Source organism: Salmo salar, chromosome ssa09, assembly GCF_905237065.1.
Source record: "Salmo salar chromosome ssa09, Ssal_v3.1, whole genome shotgun sequence".
In the NCBI taxonomy this organism is placed as follows: Eukaryota; Metazoa; Chordata; class Actinopteri; order Salmoniformes; family Salmonidae; genus Salmo; species Salmo salar.
The window spans coordinates 133,683,308-133,703,895 of record NC_059450.1 but is presented as its reverse complement, the minus strand read 5'-3'; the positions used below and the strand labels follow the sequence as shown (position 1 = coordinate 133,703,895).

Here is a 20,588-nt window from a genome sequence, read left to right as displayed (position 1 = left end):
CTCCTACCTCCAGCCTGCCGGCACATTTCATATCCTGTGTGATCTTCCCATTGTAGACAGAGGAGCTGTTAGAGATGGTCCTGTCCATCAGTGACACCTCCGCTTCCATCAAAGAGCTGGAGCCTGAGCCTGGGACAGACAGGTGAACACATTGAACATCTCCCTTCATCATACTCAAAAGAACAGAGCTACAAAATATCTAATGGCTTCTGATTGTATTGATGTGTAGGGTATTTATTTTGACACCAACTGGGTTGGTAATATGCTGTTACTCAACACAATGTCATGTGCTGTACATCTTTTCTTAGTCAATAAAAAAATATAAAAAATAAATTATATATTCAGTTGAAGTCGGAAGTTTACATACACTTATGTTGGAGCCATTAAAACTAGTTTTTCAACCACTCCACAAATGTCTTGGAAACAAACTATAGTTCTGGCAAGTCGGTTAGGACATCTACTTTGTGCATGACAAGTAATTTTTCCAACAATTGTTTACAGACAGATTATTTCACTTATAATTCCTGTATCACAAGTCCAGTGGGTCAGAAGTTTACATACACTAAGTTGACTGTGCCTTTAAACAGCTTGGGAAATTCCAGAAAAGGATGTCATGGCTTTAGAAGCTTCTGATAGGCTAATTGACATCATTTGAGTCAATTGGAGGTGTACCTGTGGATGTATTTCAAGGCCTACCTTCAAACTCAATGCATCTTTGCTTGCCATCATAGGAAAATCAAAAGAAATCAGCCAAGACCTCAGAAAAAATTGTAGACCTCCACAAGTCTGGTTCATCCTTGGGAGCAATTTCCAAACGCCTGAAGGTAACAGGTTCATCGGTACAAACAATAGTATGCAAGTATAAACACCATGGGACCGCTCAGGCGTCATACCCCTCAGGAAGGAGACGCATTCTGTCTCCTAGAGATGAACGTACTTTGGTGCGAAAAGTGCGAATCAATCCCAGAACAACAGCAAAAAGGACCCTGTGAAGATGCTGGAGGAAACAGGTACAAAAGTATCTATAACCACAGTAAAACGAGTCCTATATCGACATAACCTGAAAGGCCGCTCAGTAAGGAAAAAGTCACTGCTTCAAAACCGCCATAAAAAAGCCAGACTACGGTTTGCAACTGCACATGGGGACAAAGATTGTACTTTTTGGAGAAATGTCCTCTGGTCTGATGAAACAAAAATAGAACTGTTTGGCCAAAATGATCATCGTTATGTTTGGAGGAAAAAGGGGGAGGCTTGCAAGCCGAAGAACACCATCCCAACCGTGAAGCACGGGGGTGGCAGCATCATGTTGTGGGGGTGCTTTGCTGCAGGAGGGACTGGTGCACTTCACAAAATAGATGTCATCATGAAGCAGGAAAATTATGTGGATAAATTGAAGCAACATCTCAAGACATCAGTCAGGAAGTTAAAGCTTGGTCGCAAATGGGTCTTCCAAATGGACAATGACCCCAAGCATACTTCCAAAGTTGTGGCAAAATGGCTTAAGGACAACAATGTCAAGGTATTGGAGTGGCCATCACAAAGCCCTGACCTCAATCCTATAGAACATTTGTGGGCAGAAATGAAAAAGTGTGTGAGCAAGGAGGCCTAGAAACCTAACTCAGTTACACCAGCTCTGTCAGGAGGAATGGGCCAAAATTCACCCAACTTATTGTGGGAAGCTTGTGGAAGGCTACCCGAAACGTTTGACCCAAGCCTCTTGGGGCTATGTGGGACGCTAGCGTGCCACCCGTGGTGCACCTTATCAACAGCAGGTGCATTTCAAGAGTGGCAAATTTGAAACCAAATAAATGTCAAAATTCTAATTTTTCAAACATACAACTATCTTACACCCTTTGAAAGATAAACATCTCCTTAATCTAACCACGAAAAGCGAAAGCATAAAGTTAGATTATGTTAGGAGAGTACATTGACAATAGCTGTGTGTAATGTTTTGTCAATTCAAAGACAGGCGTCACCAAAACCATAAAATCAGCGAAAATGATGCACTAACCTTTGACAATCTCCATCAGATGACACTCCTAGGACATTATGTTAGACAATACATGCATTTTTAGTTCTATCAAGTTCATATTTATATCCAAAAACAGCGTTTTACTATGGCGTTGATGTTCAGGAAATCGTTTCCCTCCAATAACCGGCAGTCAAGTCAGCACAACAAATTAAATAATTAATATTAGAAAACATTGGTAAAATATTATATTGTCATTTAAAGAATTATAGATTTACATCTCTTGAACGCAATCGACTTGCCAGATTTAAAAATAACCTTACTGGGAAATCACACTTTGCAATAATCTGAGCACTGCGCCCAGAAAAATACGCTTGCGATACAGACTAACCGCCATGTTGGAGAGATCTAAAATCGAAAATACTATGTAAATAATCCATTACCTTTGATTCTCTTCATCAGATGTCACTTCCAGGAATCCCAGGTCCATAACGAATGTAGTTTTGTTCAAAAAAGCTCATCATTTATGTCCAAAAAGCTCCGTGTTGTTAGCACATGATCTAAGCCCGCCGGACTTCACTTCATGAACGATGGGAAAAAATATATTTACGTTCGTTCAAACATGTCAAACGTTGTATAGCATAAATCATTAGTGCCTTTTTTAACCAGAACATGAATAATATTCAAGGTGGACGAATGCATTCTCTTTTAAAACGTATTGGAACGAGGGTACCCAACATGACCTCGCGCGCCAGAGTCTAATCGGCCATCACCGTTCCAAGGCTCTTGTTCGGTCAGATCTCACAGTAGAAGACTCAAAACACTTTGTAAAGGCTGGTGACATCTAGTGGAAGCAATAGGAAGTGCCAAAACATTAATAAGCCCCTGTGTGTTTCAATGGCATAGGCTTAAAGGTAATTCAACACATCAGGTATCCACTTCCTGTCAGAATTTGTCTCAGGGTTTTGCCTGCCAAATGAGTTCTGTTATACTCACAGACACCATTCAAACAGTTTTAGAAACGTTAGGGTGTTTTCTATCCATATATAATAAGTATATGCATATTAGAAACTGTGCTGCCAAACCCTGAAATCCAGAATGTCTGGGGAGCAGTGAAGTCCAGCCTGACATTGGGCAAACACACAGGCCTTATTTGATATGCATAGGAAAGAAAGCATAGTAAAGAATTGCTGTGCTATGAGCCATGAGAAAAATATTAACTGCATGAAGTGCTGAAATAGTCTGCTGAGAAGGGAGAACAACAAGAGAATGTAAGTTCTACCATTAATCTGCAACGGTTTAATGAGTCTAATGAGGGCGACGCCATTATTCCCCGTCTCTGTGTTGTAATCATGGGTGACAATGTGGCTCACTGAAGAACGGCCACGGCTGAAGTGTGTAGATATTTGATTCCCAAATACTGCATGTACTGTCCAGTCTTCAGGACAAGAGCGACTGAAATTAAAGACAGCTGAACTAGTCAATTTAACCAGGATGCCACAGATTCAAAAGAATACGCTCAGAAGTGGACTGTGCTGGACATACCCAATGATATACACTACCGGTCAAAAGTTTTAGAACAAAATACATTTGAAAAATAGGGGTGAAATTCACACAGTTTAATGTCTTAATGTACTCTGAAATTAAAGCATAGAACAAATAAACAATTGGAGACAAAATAAATCATGGAATCGTTTTGTTTAACAAAATTAAGCCTACATTTTTTACTCAAAGTAGCCACCATTTGCAGACATAACAGCCGAACACAGTCGTGGCATTCTTTCTACTATGGAAATCAAATATTGTTCGGGAAAGTTTTTCTTATTTTGCCATCTTAGCAATGGCTTTCTTACTGCCACTCGACCTGTCAAACCTGCAGCTCGAAGTCTTCTCTTCACTGTTTAAAAAAAAAATACATATATATATTTTACCTTTATTTAACTAGGCAAGTCAGTTAAGAACAAATTCTTATTTTCAATGATGGCCTAGGAACAGTGGGTTAACTGCCTTGTTCAGGGGCAGAACGACAGATTTGTACCTTGTCAGCTCGGGGATTCGAACTTGCAACCTTTCGGTTACTAGTCCAATGCTCTAAACACTAGGCTAAACTGAGACTTGCTTACTTTGCCCAGTGTTAAGCTGTACTTGAAGCTGTTGTCCTGTGAGCCGCCTATCACGAAAGCTGTTGACTCTCAGAAACTTGTCTTCTGATTCTGTTGTGGTTTTGGGTCTGCCAGACCTCTTCCTGTCAGAGTTTCCTCCAGTTTCCAAGTGCCTCTGATGGTGTAGGAAACTGTACTCACTGACACCTTGGCTTTCTTTGCAATTTCTCTAAAGGAAAGACCTACACTTTTAAGGGTTATAATGGTCTGTCTTCCTTTGTTAATTGTATTTTTCCTCACCATTATGAGAGCAATATACTACTTCCTGCAGTACAATACTGTCCAAATAATGCTTAAGAGTGTGTAGTAACAGTCTGTTCCAACACTGCTTTTATACAGACAGAGGGTTGGTAAGTAATCAACAAAAGTTGAGACACCTGTAGGAAATGTTAGCATCATCTTTCAAGGCTTAATTTACTTCCATTGCTCCAGAACAGCTGTATGTTGTTAACCCATTACTTGTTCCCTGAAAAAGGCCTTTTCTTATAACTCTGAAATGTACATTATTTTTCCGTTTTTGGTAACCTAAACTCTTTTTTTAATTTTTTAATTTTTTACCTCTGGCAGTTTACTTCTTACCTTTGTACCATTTCAGGTTATTCACTGGACTTCAACTGTTTATGTTTCAATAAAAACTGGAAAAATGGGGGTGTTCTAAAACTTTTGACCGGTAGTGCATATTTCAATAATATAGTGCACATACTGTACAGTATGTATGTCTATGGACTTACTCCACTACGCAGTGTGCTGCCATCACTATCCAGTATGGGATGATGATGGAACCGTCGCAGACGTGAAAGACCTGGAGGCTGACCTGCCATGGCCCCCAAACTAGCCTCCTGGCCCCCCACTACACCACTCAAATTGGAGACTACTCTGGTACCACAGTCTGGAGACAGAGGTTTATCAGGTGGTAACACTTTACATGAAGTTGCTCTATACCTAATTACTGAGAAAGTTACATAATGACTTACATATGCACTTCAGGGTTACCCCATTAACACTGGGACAGGTTTCACTGAGGAGAGTAAAAGGAATCACAAAAATACAGATGGTGTTATCAAGAGTTTAACATAACATACCGTTGGGAAATGGTATGATACGAAATGTGATTGGATCACATTGTCACTGACGTGCTCACAAGCTTTTGCATCATGGGTGTGTCAGGGCTTGACCCAGACTTCAGCATTAAGAATCCACTGGCATTTGTCTTTTGTTGGCCAAATTTAACATATGTGTCTCTGTGAACCCATAGCAAAGAAATTAAATTAATTACCATAACACATGCTCACTGTTTTACATTCACGTTTACGCTTGCTTGACTATCTCACAATGCATATGGGGAAGATTGAATTGTCTATACTATACCAATGGGAATAAAAATCTAAAAACGAAACGAATCTGAATCTAGATACAGCATGTCTCACCTGCTGTATCCTAAACGCTGTCAGGCTGCCTTCCCATGGTGATCAGCCCATCCATATGAGCACACTGTCCTCCACGATCCAATGGCAGACAAATAGGCTTGCAGAAGAAAACTGGAGCCACACAGCCTCACTGTAGAAAAACAAAGAGCACAACACACAATGTTAAGTAAAAAAGCAAAAACAAACATAAGTAGACACACAGTACCTGTACAGTAACATTTCCCAGCCAGGTTTTCGTCAGGGCAGATGACCAGAGGTCTGAATGGATAAAGGTAAAGCATCTGAAAACCTATCTTCAAAGAGTACCTCGTTTGAACCCTCTAGCAAAAATAAATAAAATAACCTCATACTTACTGTTGTACTTGCCTTTCTTGCACTAACACTAACGCTTCTCTGTTCTTATTAGCTACGGTTTTGCTGATAGCTGCTTTATTAAGAAAAGTTTAACTTACACTCACTGATGTGGTTGCCATACTACCTTAAGTGTAATGCACTGACTGTAAAGTGTTCTGGATTGGAACATCTGCTAAATTACCAAAATGTAATGTAAAAATGGATACTTACAACACTGAGCTTCATCCTGCCCTGCTGGACAGTCTCTTACCCCATCACACCACAGACTGCCTGACACAGTGAACATCGCCACATGCAACCCCACGCGCACAGATGGAGGACACTGAAGGGTGAGGTTAAGGATGGTCAGAAGGGAACAAGTTAATTCATCAAATTGAAGTGAATGAAGTGCACTACATGACCAAAAGTATGTGGACACGTGCTCGTTGAACATCTCATTCTAAAATCATGGGCATTAACATAGAGTTGGTCCCCCCTTTGCTGCTATAACAGCCTCCACTCTTCTGGGAAGGCTTTCCACTAGATGTTGGAACATTGTTGTGGGGACTTGCTTCCATTCAGCCACAAGAGCATTAGTGAGGTCGGACACTGATGTTGGGCGATAAGGCCTAGTTCACAGTCTGCATTCCAATTCATCCCAAAGGTGTTTGATGGGGTTCAGGTCAGACCAGTCAAGTTCTTCCACACTAATCGACAAATCATTTCTGTATGGACCTCGTTTTCTGCACAGAGGCATTGTCATGCTGAAACAAGAAAGGGCCTTCCCCAAACTGCTGCCACAAAGTTGGAAGCACAGAATCATCTATAATTTCATTGTATGCTGTAGTGTTACAATGTCCCTTCACTGGAACTAAGGGGCCTAGCCCAAACCATGAAAAACAGCCCCAGACCATTATTCCTCCTCCACCAAACTTTACAGTTGGCACTATGCATTGGGGCAAGTAGCGTTCTCCTGGCATCCGTCAAAGCCAGATTTGTCAGTCGAACTGCCAGATGGTGAAGCGTGATTCATCACCCCAGAGAACTTGTTTCCACTGCTCCAGAGTCAAATGGCTGCGAGCTTTACACCACTGCCGACGCTTGGCATTGCGCATGGTGATTTTATGCTTGTGTGCGGCTTCTCGGCCATGGAAACCCATTTCATGAAGCTCCCGACGAACAGTTGTTCTGCTGAAGTTCCTTCCAGAGACAGATTGGAACTCGGTAGTGAGTGTTGCAACCAAGGACAGACGATTTGTACGTGTTTCAGCACTCGGCGGTCCCATTCTGTTAGCTTGTGTGGCCTAACACTTCGAGGCTGAGCTGTTGTTGCTCCTCGACATTTCCACTTCACAATAACGGCACACACAGTTGACAGGGGCAGCTCTAGCAGGGCAGAAATGTGTTGAACTGACTTATTGGAAAGGTGCAGTGGTGGAAAAAGTACACAATTGTCATACTTGAGTAAACGTAAAGAAACCTTAATAGAAAATGACTCAAGTAAAAGTCACCCAGTAGAAATACTGCTTGAGTAAAAGTTTCTGGATTGAAATCTACTTAAGTATCAAAATTAAATGTAATTGCTAAAATATAATTAAGAATCAAAAGTAAAAGTATAAATCCATTTAACATTCCTTATGCTAAACAAAACAGACAGCACAATTTCCTTGTTTTTTTAAACTTACAGATAGCCAGGGGCACACTCCAACACTCAGGCATTATTTACAAAGCATTTGTGTTTAGTGAGTCTGCCAGATAAGAGGCAGTAGGGATGACCAGGGATGTTGTCTTGATTTGTGTGAATTGGACCATTTTCCTGTCCTGTTAACCATTTGAAATGTAACGAGTACTTTTATGTGTCAGGGAAAATGTATGTAGTAAAAAGTACATTATTTTCTTTAGGAATGTAGTGAAGTAAAAGTAGTCAAAAATATACATAGTAAAGTACAGATCCCCCCCAAAAAACGAATTAAGTAGTACTTTAAAGTATTTTAACTTAAATATTTTATACCACTGGAAAGGTGGCATCCTATGACGGTGCCACACTGAAAGTCACTGAGCTCTTCAGTAAGGCCAGTCTACTGCCAATGTTTGTCTATGGAGATTGCATGGCTGGGTGCCTGATTTTATACACCTGTCAGCAACGGGTGTGGCTGAAATAGCCGAATCTACTAATTTGAAGGGGTGTCCACATACTTTTGTATATATAGTGTGTGTTTTAGGGTAGAGGCCAAATGATGAGGGGAAAAACACTAATACTTACAGTAGTATCCAAGCAAGATCCCAGTAACCAATAGGAGGAACGCACTGATGACCGTGGTCATTAAGTACTTGATGCGCCTGTCCCTCACACCTGAAACAGGTTAAGGTATATGGACGAATTCCTCTACATTCTACTTCAACATTCTTCTTCAAAGACTACTAAAAAAAGTTGTAATTTTTTTGTTGTTGTTGCTTAATTACAATAACACATTAGTCTGACAGGAAGAGGACCAAATGTATACAGGTAACAAGGTAAAGAGGCAGTGCTATCAGGGGGAGGTGCAGGGCCCAGTTCATGTACAAACTGGGGTAGTTCCTCCGCAGATGGTTTGAGAGGGGATCTCCCGAGTCAATTAAATCTCCTGATCTCCAGAATCAATTATCTCTTTATTATCTTACATGTCAGCTATTTACCATCCAATGGTACAATGAACATATTCAAGAACAATCATTTTTCACTTCAAAAGTGACCAAAAATAATCGAATTGATATATAATCTGACACTTGATACAAAGAATTCAGAGCAACACAAGAAAACAAGTCATTTACATGTTGCATTAGAAACCAAATAATTGATTACAGTCTATTAAATGCAGAAAGTTAAAATATCAGCTGTGATTGATAAGGAAGCACATGGCGCATCAAGTATGTCAAAGCATAAACATTCATTATTCATACATAGTACTTTGTAGAAAGCGGACTAAGATTGACCCAGGCCCCCTGGTTTCTCCCAGTATGTTAGCCCTAGACCCAGGCCTGCCAGCCGGGGAAGAGGCGGCTGAGATTGTTAGGGTCCATGGCCTGCTGGATGAGGAGGTTGACCTGCCCTCCTACACTGAGCACCCTGCCATCCTCCACCCCCTTCAGCTTCTCCTGCAGCCGCAGCAGCACGCGCTCCGCCACCTTGTTGAAGCTCTGGCTATCACTGCTGAGAGAGAAGAGACAGGATTATGAGCAGCCAATATATGAGATTAAAAATATTTAAAGCACACATGTAAATGACCAACACCAAGCCTTGCCACATGATTTTCTTTAACAAGTCTGACGCGAAGGATATACTGCTTTCTCTGGAACGGGCCCAAATCCCCGTCATTTGTGTGAAGAAAAGACAGAGAAAAAGGGGGCGAAGGTCGGGCTGCCTTCTATTGGCCAATGTGCAATCATTGGAAAACAAAATGGATGATATACGATTAAGATTATCCTACCAACGGGACATTAAAAACTGCAATATCTTATGTTTCACCAAGTCGTGGCTGAACAATAATACGGATAATATAGAGCTGGCGGGATTTTCCATGCATCGGCAGAACAGAGAAGCTACGTCGAGGGGCGGCAGTGTGTGTCCATTTGTCAATAACAGCTGGTGCGCGATGTCTAATATTAAAGAAGTCAAGGTATTGCTCGCCTGAGGTAGAGTACCTTATGATAAGCTGTAGACCACACTATCTACCAAGAGAGTTCTCATCTATATTATTCGTAGCCGTCTATTTACCACCACAAACCGATGCTGGCACTAAGACCACACTCAACCAACTGTATAAGGCCATAAGAAAACAAGAAAATGCTTGTGGCCGGGGTCTTTAATGCAGGCATGTGGTCAGATGACGCAGATGCTACAGGACTGTTTTGCTAGCATAGAATGGAATGTCCAGGATTCATCCAATGGCATTGAGGAGTATGCCACCTCAGTCATCGGCTTCATCAGTAAGTGCATTGACGACGTCGTCCCCACAGTGACCGTATGTACATATCCCAACCAGAAGCCATGGATTACAGGCAACATCCGCATCGAGCAAAAGGCTAGAGCTGCCGCGTTCAAGGAGTGGGACACTAATCCGGATGCTTATAAGAAATCCCGCTACGCCCTCAGACGAACCATCAAACAGGCAAAGTGTCAATACAGGATTAAGATTGAATCCTACTACACCGGCTCTAACGCTCGTCAGATGTTGCAGGGTTTGAAAACGGACTACAAAGTGAAACCCCACCACGAGCTTCCCAGTGACGCGAGCCTACCAGATGAGCTAAATGCCTTTTATGATCGATTCGAGGCAAGCAACACTGAAGCATGCGTGAGTACACCAGCTGTTCCGGACAACTGTGTAATAACGCTCTCAGTAGCCGATGTGAACAAGACCTTTAAACAGGTCAACATTCACAAAGCCGCAGGGCCAGACAGATCACCAGGACGTGTACTCAAAGCATGCGTGGACCAACTGGCAAGTGTCTTCACTGACATTTTAAACCTCCCCCTGACCGAGTCTGTAATACCTACATGTTTCAAGCAGACCACCATAGTCCCTGTGCCCAAGGAAGCAAAGATAACCTGCCTAAATGATTACCACCCCGTAGCACTCACTGCGGTAGCCATGAAGTGCTTTGAAAGACTGGTCAAGGCTCACATCAACAGCATCATCCCGGATACCCTAGACCCACTCCAATTTGCATACCACCCCAACAGATCCACAGATGACGCAATTTCAATCTCACACCTATGTGAGAATGCTGTTCATTGACTACAGCTCAGCGTTCAACACCATAGTGTCCACAAAGCTCATCCCTAAGCTAAGGACCCTGGGACTAAATTACCTTCCTCTGCAACTGGATCCTGGACTTCCTGACGGGCCGCCCTCCAGGTGGTAAGTGTAGGCAACAACACGTCTGCCACGCTGATCCTTAACACTGGGGCTTGTCAGGGGTGTGTGATTAGTCCCCTCCTGTACTCCCTGTTCACACACGACTGCGTGGCCAAACACGACTCCAATACCATCTTTAAGTTTGCTGACGACAAAACAGTGGTAGGCCTGATTACCGACAACAATGTGACAATGCCTATAGGGAGGAGGTCAGAGACCTGGCAGTGTGGTGCCAGGACAACAACCTCGCCCTCACTGTGAGCAAGACAAAGAAGCTGATTGTGGACTACAGGAAAAGGCGGTCCGAACAGGTCCCCATTAACATCGACGGGGCTGTACTGGAGCAGCTCGAGTGTGTGTCCACATCACCAATAAACTATCATGGTCCAAACACACCAAGACAGTCGTGAAGACGGCACGACAACACCTTTTCCCCCTCAGGAGACTGAAAAGACTTGGCATGGATCCCCAGATAGTCACTTTACCCCTACCTACATGTACAAATTACCTCGACTAACCTGTATCCCCGCACATTGACTCTGTACCGGTACCATCTGTATATAGCCTCGTTATTGTTATTTTATTGTGTTACTTTTTATTAGTTTTTACTTTAGTTTATTTGGTAAATATGTTCTTAACTCTTTCTTGAACTGCATTGTTAGTTAAGGGCTTGTAAGTAAGTATGTCACAAGTATGTCACAGTGCCTTCCCTGTGGCTCAGTTGGTAGAGCATGGTGTGTGCAACGCCAGGGTTGTGGGTTCGATTCCCACGGGGAGCCAGTACAAAAAAAATGTATGAAATGTATGCATTCACTACTGTAAGTCGCTCTGGATAAGAGCGTCTGCTAAATGACTAAAATGTAAATGTATGTCACCTGTTGTATTCGGCGCATGTGACAAATAACATTTCATTTGATGTTTCAAAGGCATGTGGAGGGTTTGGTGAATAACATCAGGACTGAGAGTGTGCTCTGTCAGGCATATGATTCCACTTGATGGTATACTAGTTTGGGGGGTTTATAGTACTGAAGAGTACCTGGACTTGGGGTGGGCCTCCAGGATGTCTCCCCCCAGTGTAGAGTTGAGCGTGGCCTGGAGCTCAGCCTGCTCATCATGCTGCTGCTGCAGGTAGAAGGCCTTGAGAGGGTTCATGGTCCAGTCAAACAGAGGGTCGTACAGCAGTACCTACACCACAGGGCAAAGGAATAACAGGAGTTATCACATAAACATGTAATGAACATACCCTCCAAGCTCACATACAGACATTGAGTGAATGTGAACAGTGTTTGTGTTTGTGTTTATACCTCTACAATAGTCACCAAGGCCTCTTGAGAACTCCTCATGACCTCCATGGTCTTCTCACAGCATCTGAATGGTAGAAATGAACACGGTAAAAATTATATCCTGATTTTTTAAAAAATGGCTTGAATAAAATCCATCCAGATCTATCTGCATTGGGAATGGGTCTTGTTGTCTGCTCACCTTCTGAAAACGCCCTCCACCCCTGTTATGCCCATCCCATCCACAATATCTCTGGAGAGCCTGAAGGGAACAGTCTCAGGAGTTGGGAGAATCTTGCCCTGTTCAAACGCTACACCTGAAGAGAGATAAACGCATTACACCAAATACCTAACCAAAAATGTTCTCAAGACACGTTTCTCAAATGTCAACTCAGACACAGCTATGAGTATCCTCCTTACCCAAATCAATATGCACCAGTTCAGCTGTCTGTTCGTCTATAAGGATGTTCTGAATGTGCCTGTCCCCCAGTCCAACAATGTAGCCCACTGAGGAGAACAAACACAGAAACAAAGGAAGAATATTTTGAAGTACATCAGATGAATAGCCCCCCCAAAATTGTGTAGGTATGGTAATGATTGTATTGTGTTGTGGAGAGCAGAGGTGATGGTGTTTGTACCGATGGAGGAAGTGGCCACACTGCGAGTGTAGGCCAGACGTTTTTCCAGCCACACTGCCGGGTCCAGGAATCGCTCCATGCAGAAGTACCGGAAGACAGGCCGGAAGTTCTGACACACCTCACTGAAAGCCTGGGTCGTCCCACTGGAACCAAGCCTCTGAGACTCCTACAGTAAAAACAATATGTTACTACAAAATTACAGTACGTACTACACAATTCAGCCATCAAGGGACTAAAAATAAATGAGTAAAAGTGAGACTCACCATCATCTTTTTCCGGCAGGTTATGCTGGTCCAGTCTTTGGGGCAGAAGCGTGTGTGAGCGCCCTTTTGGGGGTCTATGAGGAAATCCCCTATAGGGATGGTCCCCGAGCACCACTCTAGAACCCCACTACGCTGGGAGAAGGGCACCACCTGGGGGCAGAGACAGGGGACTCAATCACTCCCATCCACCAAAATTGATAACAGCTCCTTAAGAATATTTGTGTCACATTTATTTTTACATATAACATAACAATGATATAATGAGTAATAGTCAACTGAGTCATTTAACAGAAGCTCGTCTCTTGTGGATCTATGTCTGTGAAATGTTAAGTTGTCTATTGTGTAAGAAGATTTTTTTAATAAATAAAATCGTACCCCCCTCCCAAAACAGAAACTCCGCTACAGAGCAATTTACAGTACCGGCAAATGTACCGTAATTTCCGGACTATAAGCCGCTACTTTGTTCCCACGCTTTGAACCTCGCGGCTTAAATAATGACGCGGCTAATATATGGATTTTTCCCGCTTTCAAATAATAATAAAAAAAACATTCTGTGACGTGCTCAGTTTTTGGGCGGCATGAAGCTTTCATTAGACCAATGAAATTGCCGAACGGGTTAAGGTCAAACAACTTTTTTGTTTACTGTTTAGATTAAATCGAGCGCTCTCAAACTTCCCATCATTCTGATTACGGTAGTCATTTTGTCACCCTCATCATGGCAAAGACACAGAGAAATGCATATGATGCAGCTTTCAAGTTGAAGGCGATTGATCTGGCTATTGGAAAAGGAAATAGAGCTGCTGCACGGGAGCTTGGTCTGGAGCAATGACTTTCTTGGTAGGCTATTGTTTACTGCTAATTTTTTTGTTGTTACAAGCCGTGTTTTGTTAAAGCCTATTTATTTTTGTTACAAGCCATGTTTCATTAAAGCCTATTTATTTTTGTTACAAGCCGTGTTTCGTTAAAGCCTGTGTAAAGTTGATTTGTTTCAATGTACCGGTAGGCACCTGCGGCTTATAGACATGTGCGGCTTATTTATGTTCAGTGGGTGCGGCTTATATTCAGGTGCGCTTAATAGTCCGGAAATGACGGTATTTAAATAAGTTGAGCTGTGAGAGAGGGGCAGTGAGTGACCTTGTAGCGTCGGATGTTGAGTTTCCTCTTGCGTGTCTCGGTGTTGCGCTGCAGCAGCATAGAACACATGTGGAACACCTGCTGCATCACAGCATCCTGCCGCAGGTCATCCTGGCCCTGAGGATACAGAGGGGCAAAGGTCACAGGGGGTAACAAACTACATAATATCAAAATAAAACACTACACCGGAACTGACCAATTCTCTATAGGGTTTGTGTGATGGGTGTACTCCCACATGCTATGTGCTATGTTGAGTGAATTTACAACAACAATAAACCGGCAGAAAATGGTCTAGTATACCAAATCTTTTTTTATCAGGACCATCAGGTAAGAAATTCAAGACGGATTCCTTCTTGGCATTTCCCATGAGCTAATTTCTTATTTCATCATGAAACTCCAACATCTTAACTGTGCATTTATTAGACGGAGTGACAAGCTTTCCAGCAAATAAACAAAAAGTGAACAGTTCCCTAAAGAATGCACTCATGATGAACAAAGCATTGGAGAGTGTTAATTTTGTTAGACTAGAAACATAGGGGATCAATAATTACCCTCAGGCCAACATGGAAAATAACTGAACCCACAACAGAACCTCAAGTCCTCTATTGTCTTTAACATGGCTTAGGTACACAAGGCAGTGGATTCCCCTTCAAAGGGTCGGGAATGCTTTGAATTGCATTGAACACACAGTTTACTCACAAAATGACTTGCAGGGGGACCAGCGATATAAATATATGGTTCACAGTTTATCTCACCTTGACCAGTTGTCGTCTGCTCTTCCCGTCTGATCCCACACACTCAATGATCTTGGGCAGGTTGACCCCTCCGGCCAGGTGAAAGTGAGGCTTGAAGGACTTGATGGTCACCAGGTTGTCATATTTACCCGAGGGGTCCACCTGTTACACAGAGACCAATATGGACACAAGTCCTTCTTACATCCCTTTTCAAAGCACGCCATGGGTGTGACATGGTATATACATACATTACAGTGCAAATACTATACAAACTGGCTGCAAAACATCCTATTGCATAACAACAACAAAAACGTATGTCAGGTGATAGACTAGTGAGGGATCCACAGATGATCAAACCCATTCCTCTACCTTGATCTCCATTGTAGGAATGATGACATCATCTAGGTTCTTTATCTGCATGATGGGCTGGTCAGAGGGGATGAGGATGGCTTCTACAGAGGAACTCAAGGTACAGTTACTTCACAAACACATTAGCATGTTGTAAAAACTCAGTAGTCATTCATGAAGGTGGTTATGTTTTTTTATTTAGGTAAGTTGACTGAGAAAATATTCTAAATTTACAGCAACGACCTGGGGAATAGTTACAGGGGAGAGGAGGGAGGATGAATGAACCAATTGGAAGCAGGGAATGATTACAAGCTCCATGACGGTATGAGGGCCAGGACACCGGGGTTAACACCCCTACTCTTTCCATAAGTGCCATGGGATCTTTTAGTGACCACAGAGTCAGGAAACCCGTTTAATGTCTCATCCAAACTACACAGGGCAATGTCCCCAATCACTGCCCTGGGATCTTTTTTTAGACCAGAGGAAAGAGTACCTCCTACTGGCCTTCCAACACCACTTCCAGCAGCATCTGGTCTCCCATCCAGGGAGCGACCAGGACCAACGCTGCTTCAGAGGCAAGTCAGCAGTGGGATGCAGGGTGACATGCTTTGTTCAGTGCTGTAAGGAGTGTGCCATTGTCACTCACTTTTCTCTGTCTTGTGTCGACTGGCGTCCATGTAGGCCAGAGTGATGTAGGCATCACAGAGGACCTCTATGCCTCTGATCATCTGGGCTCTCTTCTTCCTGATCTTGTTCATTACCCTCTGGGACACCTCTGACCGCTCCTACAAGACATCACATCTTTCCTTCATTCTCACGCGACACACACTAAAAACAAACTCAGTTCCTAAGAGAATTCCAACAAGACAGTAACAGGTTATGCACACAGTAAAGAGACCCAGTTCCCTCTTTCTTTTATTGGCAGTGTTTAGCGAGGTGTTGGGCCTACCAGGTCCAGTTGGGAGGAATGGCGCGGGGTGCTCTTGGACAGGCGGCTGCGGGAGAGGCTCTCGTCCTTGTTAGCGTTGACCAGAGCCAGGATGATGAAGAGGGTGTGGTGAGGGTGCTCCAGACACGACAGGCAGATCAGCTGGGATGGATGGATGGATATAGATGGAAACATGCTAAGCTGAGGAACAACTCTATAGTTCAAACAGACTTCTGTTGCCTATTGAAACATATTGAAGTCTCACCTCATTGAGAACACCATGGAAGCCCACATCCTCTGCCACTGTAGCAGACATTTTGGTCCCCATGCGGGCAGCCAGCTGGTACATGAGAGGCAGAAACTTATAGGACGGGATCCTGTGCACACCTCCCTGAAGCACAATAAATAGTCAAACAAATTGTAGTTTCTCATCTGAATGGGAAGACACACTAATGCCAGGTAGCCTGGGATCCAAACAGAGAGATTTCAGTTTGGAATGGAGCCCAGACTAAACAAATAGTGCAACAATCAATCTTGTATCAATGTAGTGAGTGTTTGGTGATGTTAGTTAGTGTGATATCCCTAGCTCACCTTCATCATGTCGTTGACTGCCTTGACGTCAGCGTTCTCCAGCCACAGTGAGGCCAGGCGGAACACCCAGGTGTCGTGCTCCTCACCCTGCTCCAGACAATGGATGTAGTTCTCCACAGCCTTACACAGGAACCTCCTTCTGTCAGCCTGCAGGTTGGACAGAGCCCTCTCATCCAGCTCCAACTCCCTCCGCACCTTCACTGTGTACCTGGGAGAGACAGGGAGTTGGAATATCTCACACACACACACACACACACACACACACAAGGTATTGAGCAGAGAGGACATTGGAAAATAAAATCTTCACACAGCCCGGAGGAGGCCAACTCTCTTTCAGCATGTCACCTACACTCAGCCGGTGTAGAACCTGCATAAAACAAGCCAATTCAAAACCACACAAGGTTAACAGTGCTCTCATTCTCTGTTGTGAGTTTGTGTCTGACCTGTTTGTGCTGACCTTGCGCTCCCTCATCAAGTCCACCTCCTCCTTGGCCTTCACCAGCAGAGCCTGTTTGTTCTCAAACTCAGATGACTTCATGTAGTTATGAATGCCCTGGTACTGGGCATCTGAGAACCTGGCCAGGGACAGGAAGGCCTGCGTCCTCTGGCTCTGCAGCTTGGTGTCTGAACCTATCGCATGGCCCTCGATCACCTCCACTGCCTACAGGAGGTCAAACACACAGACAGTCACACACACACACAGTCACACACACACACAGACAGACAGTCACACAGACCCAGACAGTCACACACACACAGACAGTCACACACACACAGACAGTCACACACACACAGACCCAGACAGTCACACAGACCCAGACAGTCACACAGACCCAGACCCAGACAGTCACACAGACCCAGACAGTCACACACACACAGACCCAGACAGTCACACACACACACACACACACACACACAGACCCAGACAGTCACACACACACACACAGTCACAGACCCAGACAGTCACACACAGTCACAGACCCAGACAGTCACACACACACACACACACACACAGACAGACCCAGACAGTCACACACAGACAGACCCAGACAGTCACACACACACTCACACACACACACACACACACACACACACACACACACACACACACACACACACACACACACACACACTATAGATCAACTGTGCCCAAGGAGTGGATTATACTATATGGGCCTTAGTTTTACCCTCTCCAGGTACTTCTCCAGGATGACCCCAGGGCTCTCCAGGCACGTCTCTGCCAGCCAGTTCCCACACAGCCTCAGGCACTCCGTGAACACCGGCACCAGGGCAGGGTTAAACAAAACCTGGCCAAGACAGAGGAACAAAATTAAGCTCTAGTTATAGGCATAGAGTTTTTCCCTGGTCAACAAAAACTCCTGTCCCCAAGACTGAGTAGTTAACATGTAGACTGACTCCCACTGACCTGCTCCTCCAGAGTGTGGATCATCTGTCTCAGTAGCCCCAGAGCAAGACCCTGCTCTCCCTTCGCCCAAAACACCTGGGCCTCCTCCAGCTGCCATGACGACGCTGTGGAGCCCCGCCCCCCTCCTCCGCCATGCTGCTTCATCTGGAAAACTGCCCGCTCTGCCAGCTGGGGAGGGGTGAGGACGGCACAGGGGTGAAAAGGGCACAGCGGTAAGACGGGCACAGGGGTGAGGGGGGGCACTATACATTCACTCACACAGAGACCAATATAGTCACTCACACAGAGACCAATATAGTCACTCACACACAGAGACCAATATAGTCACTCACACACAGAGACCAATATAGTCACTCACACACAGAGACCAATATAGTCACTCACACACAGAGACCAATATAGTCACTCACACATAGAGACCAATATAGTCACTCACATAGAGGTATAGAGTACAGTGAGTGAGGGTAGGTAACAACATCTCCACCCCTCAACACTGGGGCACCACAAGGGTGCGTTCTCAGCCCGCTCCTGTACTCCCTGTTCACGCATGACTGCGTGGCCATGCACGCCTCCAACTCAAAACATCAAGTTTGCAGACAACACTACAGTGGTAGGCTTGATTACCAACAACGACGAGACGACCTACAGGGAGGAGGTGAGGGCCCTCGGAGTGTGGTGTCAGGAAAACAACCTCTCACTCAACGTCAGCAAAACAAAGGAGATGATCGTGGACTTCAGGAAACAGCAGAGGGAGCATCCCCCAATCCACATCGACGGGACAGTAGTGGAGAGGGTAGAAAGTTAAGTTCATCGGCGTACACATCACGGACAAACTGAAATGGTCCACCCACACAGACAGCGTGGTGAAGAAGGCGCAGCAGCGCCTCTTCCACCTCAGGAGGCTGAAGAAATTCGGCTTGTCACCAAAAACACTCAAACTTTTACAGATGCACAATCGAGAGCATCCTGTCGGGCTGTATCACCGCCTGGTACGGCAACTGCTCCGCCCATAACCGTAAGGCTCTCCAGAGGGTAGTGAGGTCTGCACAACGCATCACCGGGGGCAAACTACCTGTCCACCAGGACACCTACACCACCTGATGTCACAGGAAAGCCAAAAAGATCATCAAGGACAACAACCACCCGAGCCACAGTCTGTTCACCCCACTAACATCCAGAAGGCGAGGTCAGTACAGGTGCATCAAAGCTGGGACCGAGAGACTGAAAAACAGCTTCTATCTCAAGGCCATCAGACTGTTAAACAGCCATCACTAACATTGAGTGGCTGCTGCCAACATACTGACTCAACTCCAGCCACTTTAATAATGGAAAAAATGATGTAATAAATGTATCACTAGCCACTTTATTAAACAATGCCACTTCATATAATGTTTACATACCCTACACTACTCATCTCATATGTATATACTGTACTCTATACTATCTACTGCATCTTGCCTATGCCGTTCTATACAATCACTCATTCATATATTTTTTGTTGTTGTACATATTCTTATTCATTCCTTTACACTTGTGTGTATAAGGTAATTGTGAAATTGTTAGGTTAGATTACTCGTTGGATATTACGGCATTGTCGGAACTAGAAGCACAAGCATTTCGCTACACTCGCATTAACATCTGCTAACCATGTGTATGTGACAAATACAATTTGATTTTGATACAGTCACTCACATAGAGACCAATGCAAATGCATGTTGTGCTGCACTATTTAAGAGAACATACGGGTAAATGGGTCAGGAGTGCTGTGTGAATCCAGACCAAAAAAAACATTACGTGTGGAGTAGAATATAGTGGAACACACTATATAAACCCTGTACATGTATGAAACACCCCCACAGCGAGCGCTGAGCTCCAGTCTACCTGTGTGTTTCCTGCGGCGCGGGCCAGTTGGCAGAGCTCCATGAGGTGGGAGGTGAGGACAGTGCTGAGGTACTTGTTCTTTTCAGGGTCTCTCTCCTGGGAGATTAGGGTCTCCTGGGCCACGGAGCGCAGGGCCAGGATGGGCTCCACCAGCGTAAAGTCACTGTCCACCAGCAGCTGGGAGTGCTGCTGCCAATGGGAACACACCTCGGCCAGGCCTACCTCGGTCAGGGGCCTGCCACAGGCCAGGGGAAATATAAGTTACATGACTTGTATTACCTAAGAGATTGAAGTATCATAACCCTGTACTCTCTAAAAAACCTGATCATGTGTTTTTTGTATGTTTATTTTTTTAATAATAATTGAAAGAGGGAGGAGCCTACAAGTCCCTCTGTTTTCTTTATTTAATCTTTATTTAACCAGGAAAAGCCCATTGAGACCCAGAGACTCTTTTCAAGGTAGACCTGGCCAAGAAGGCAGCAACAATCAATACATTACATCATTAAAACATACAACATGATCCAGCCTAAAAAAAAGCATTTACACTCCTCCATAACAGTCTCCCACGTTCTTTTC

The 20,588-nt window shown here is 44.2% G+C and overlaps 1 protein-coding gene across 6 annotated transcripts in view; it reads right to left on the bottom strand.

The window, feature by feature from the left end:
• Positions 1 to 8,521: 8,521 nt before the first annotated feature.
• atm (ATM serine/threonine kinase) overlaps positions 8,522 to 20,588 on the bottom strand; it is a 40,330-nt gene continuing 28,263 nt past the window's right edge. For 3 of the 6 annotated variants that reach the window (XM_014214778.2, XM_014214780.2, XM_014214782.2), the window contains exons 46-63: positions 20,013 to 20,247; positions 18,132 to 18,299; positions 17,893 to 18,012; positions 17,149 to 17,366; positions 16,706 to 16,913; positions 16,380 to 16,505; positions 16,136 to 16,276; positions 15,833 to 15,971; positions 15,208 to 15,290; positions 14,860 to 15,000; positions 14,105 to 14,221; positions 12,971 to 13,120; positions 12,708 to 12,873; positions 12,490 to 12,576; positions 12,272 to 12,386; positions 12,094 to 12,157; positions 11,826 to 11,974; positions 8,522 to 9,081 (exon numbers count right to left, since the gene is read on the bottom strand). In XM_014214778.2, coding sequence (XP_014070253.1) covers positions 8,898 to 9,081; positions 11,826 to 11,974; positions 12,094 to 12,157; positions 12,272 to 12,386; positions 12,490 to 12,576; positions 12,708 to 12,873; positions 12,971 to 13,120; positions 14,105 to 14,221; positions 14,860 to 15,000; positions 15,208 to 15,290; positions 15,833 to 15,971; positions 16,136 to 16,276; positions 16,380 to 16,505; positions 16,706 to 16,913; positions 17,149 to 17,366; positions 17,893 to 18,012; positions 18,132 to 18,299; positions 20,013 to 20,247 — 2,611 coding nt within the window. In that variant the 3' untranslated portion in view covers positions 8,522 to 8,897. Of the gene's footprint in view, positions 9,082 to 11,825; positions 11,975 to 12,093; positions 12,158 to 12,267; positions 12,387 to 12,489; positions 12,577 to 12,707; positions 12,874 to 12,970; positions 13,121 to 14,104; positions 14,222 to 14,859; positions 15,001 to 15,207; positions 15,291 to 15,832; positions 15,972 to 16,135; positions 16,277 to 16,379; positions 16,506 to 16,705; positions 16,914 to 17,148; positions 17,367 to 17,892; positions 18,013 to 18,131; positions 18,300 to 20,012; positions 20,248 to 20,588 lie in introns of those variants that run through there. The other 3 variants (XM_014214781.2, XM_014214783.2, XM_045724645.1) reach the window with 2 other exon arrangements.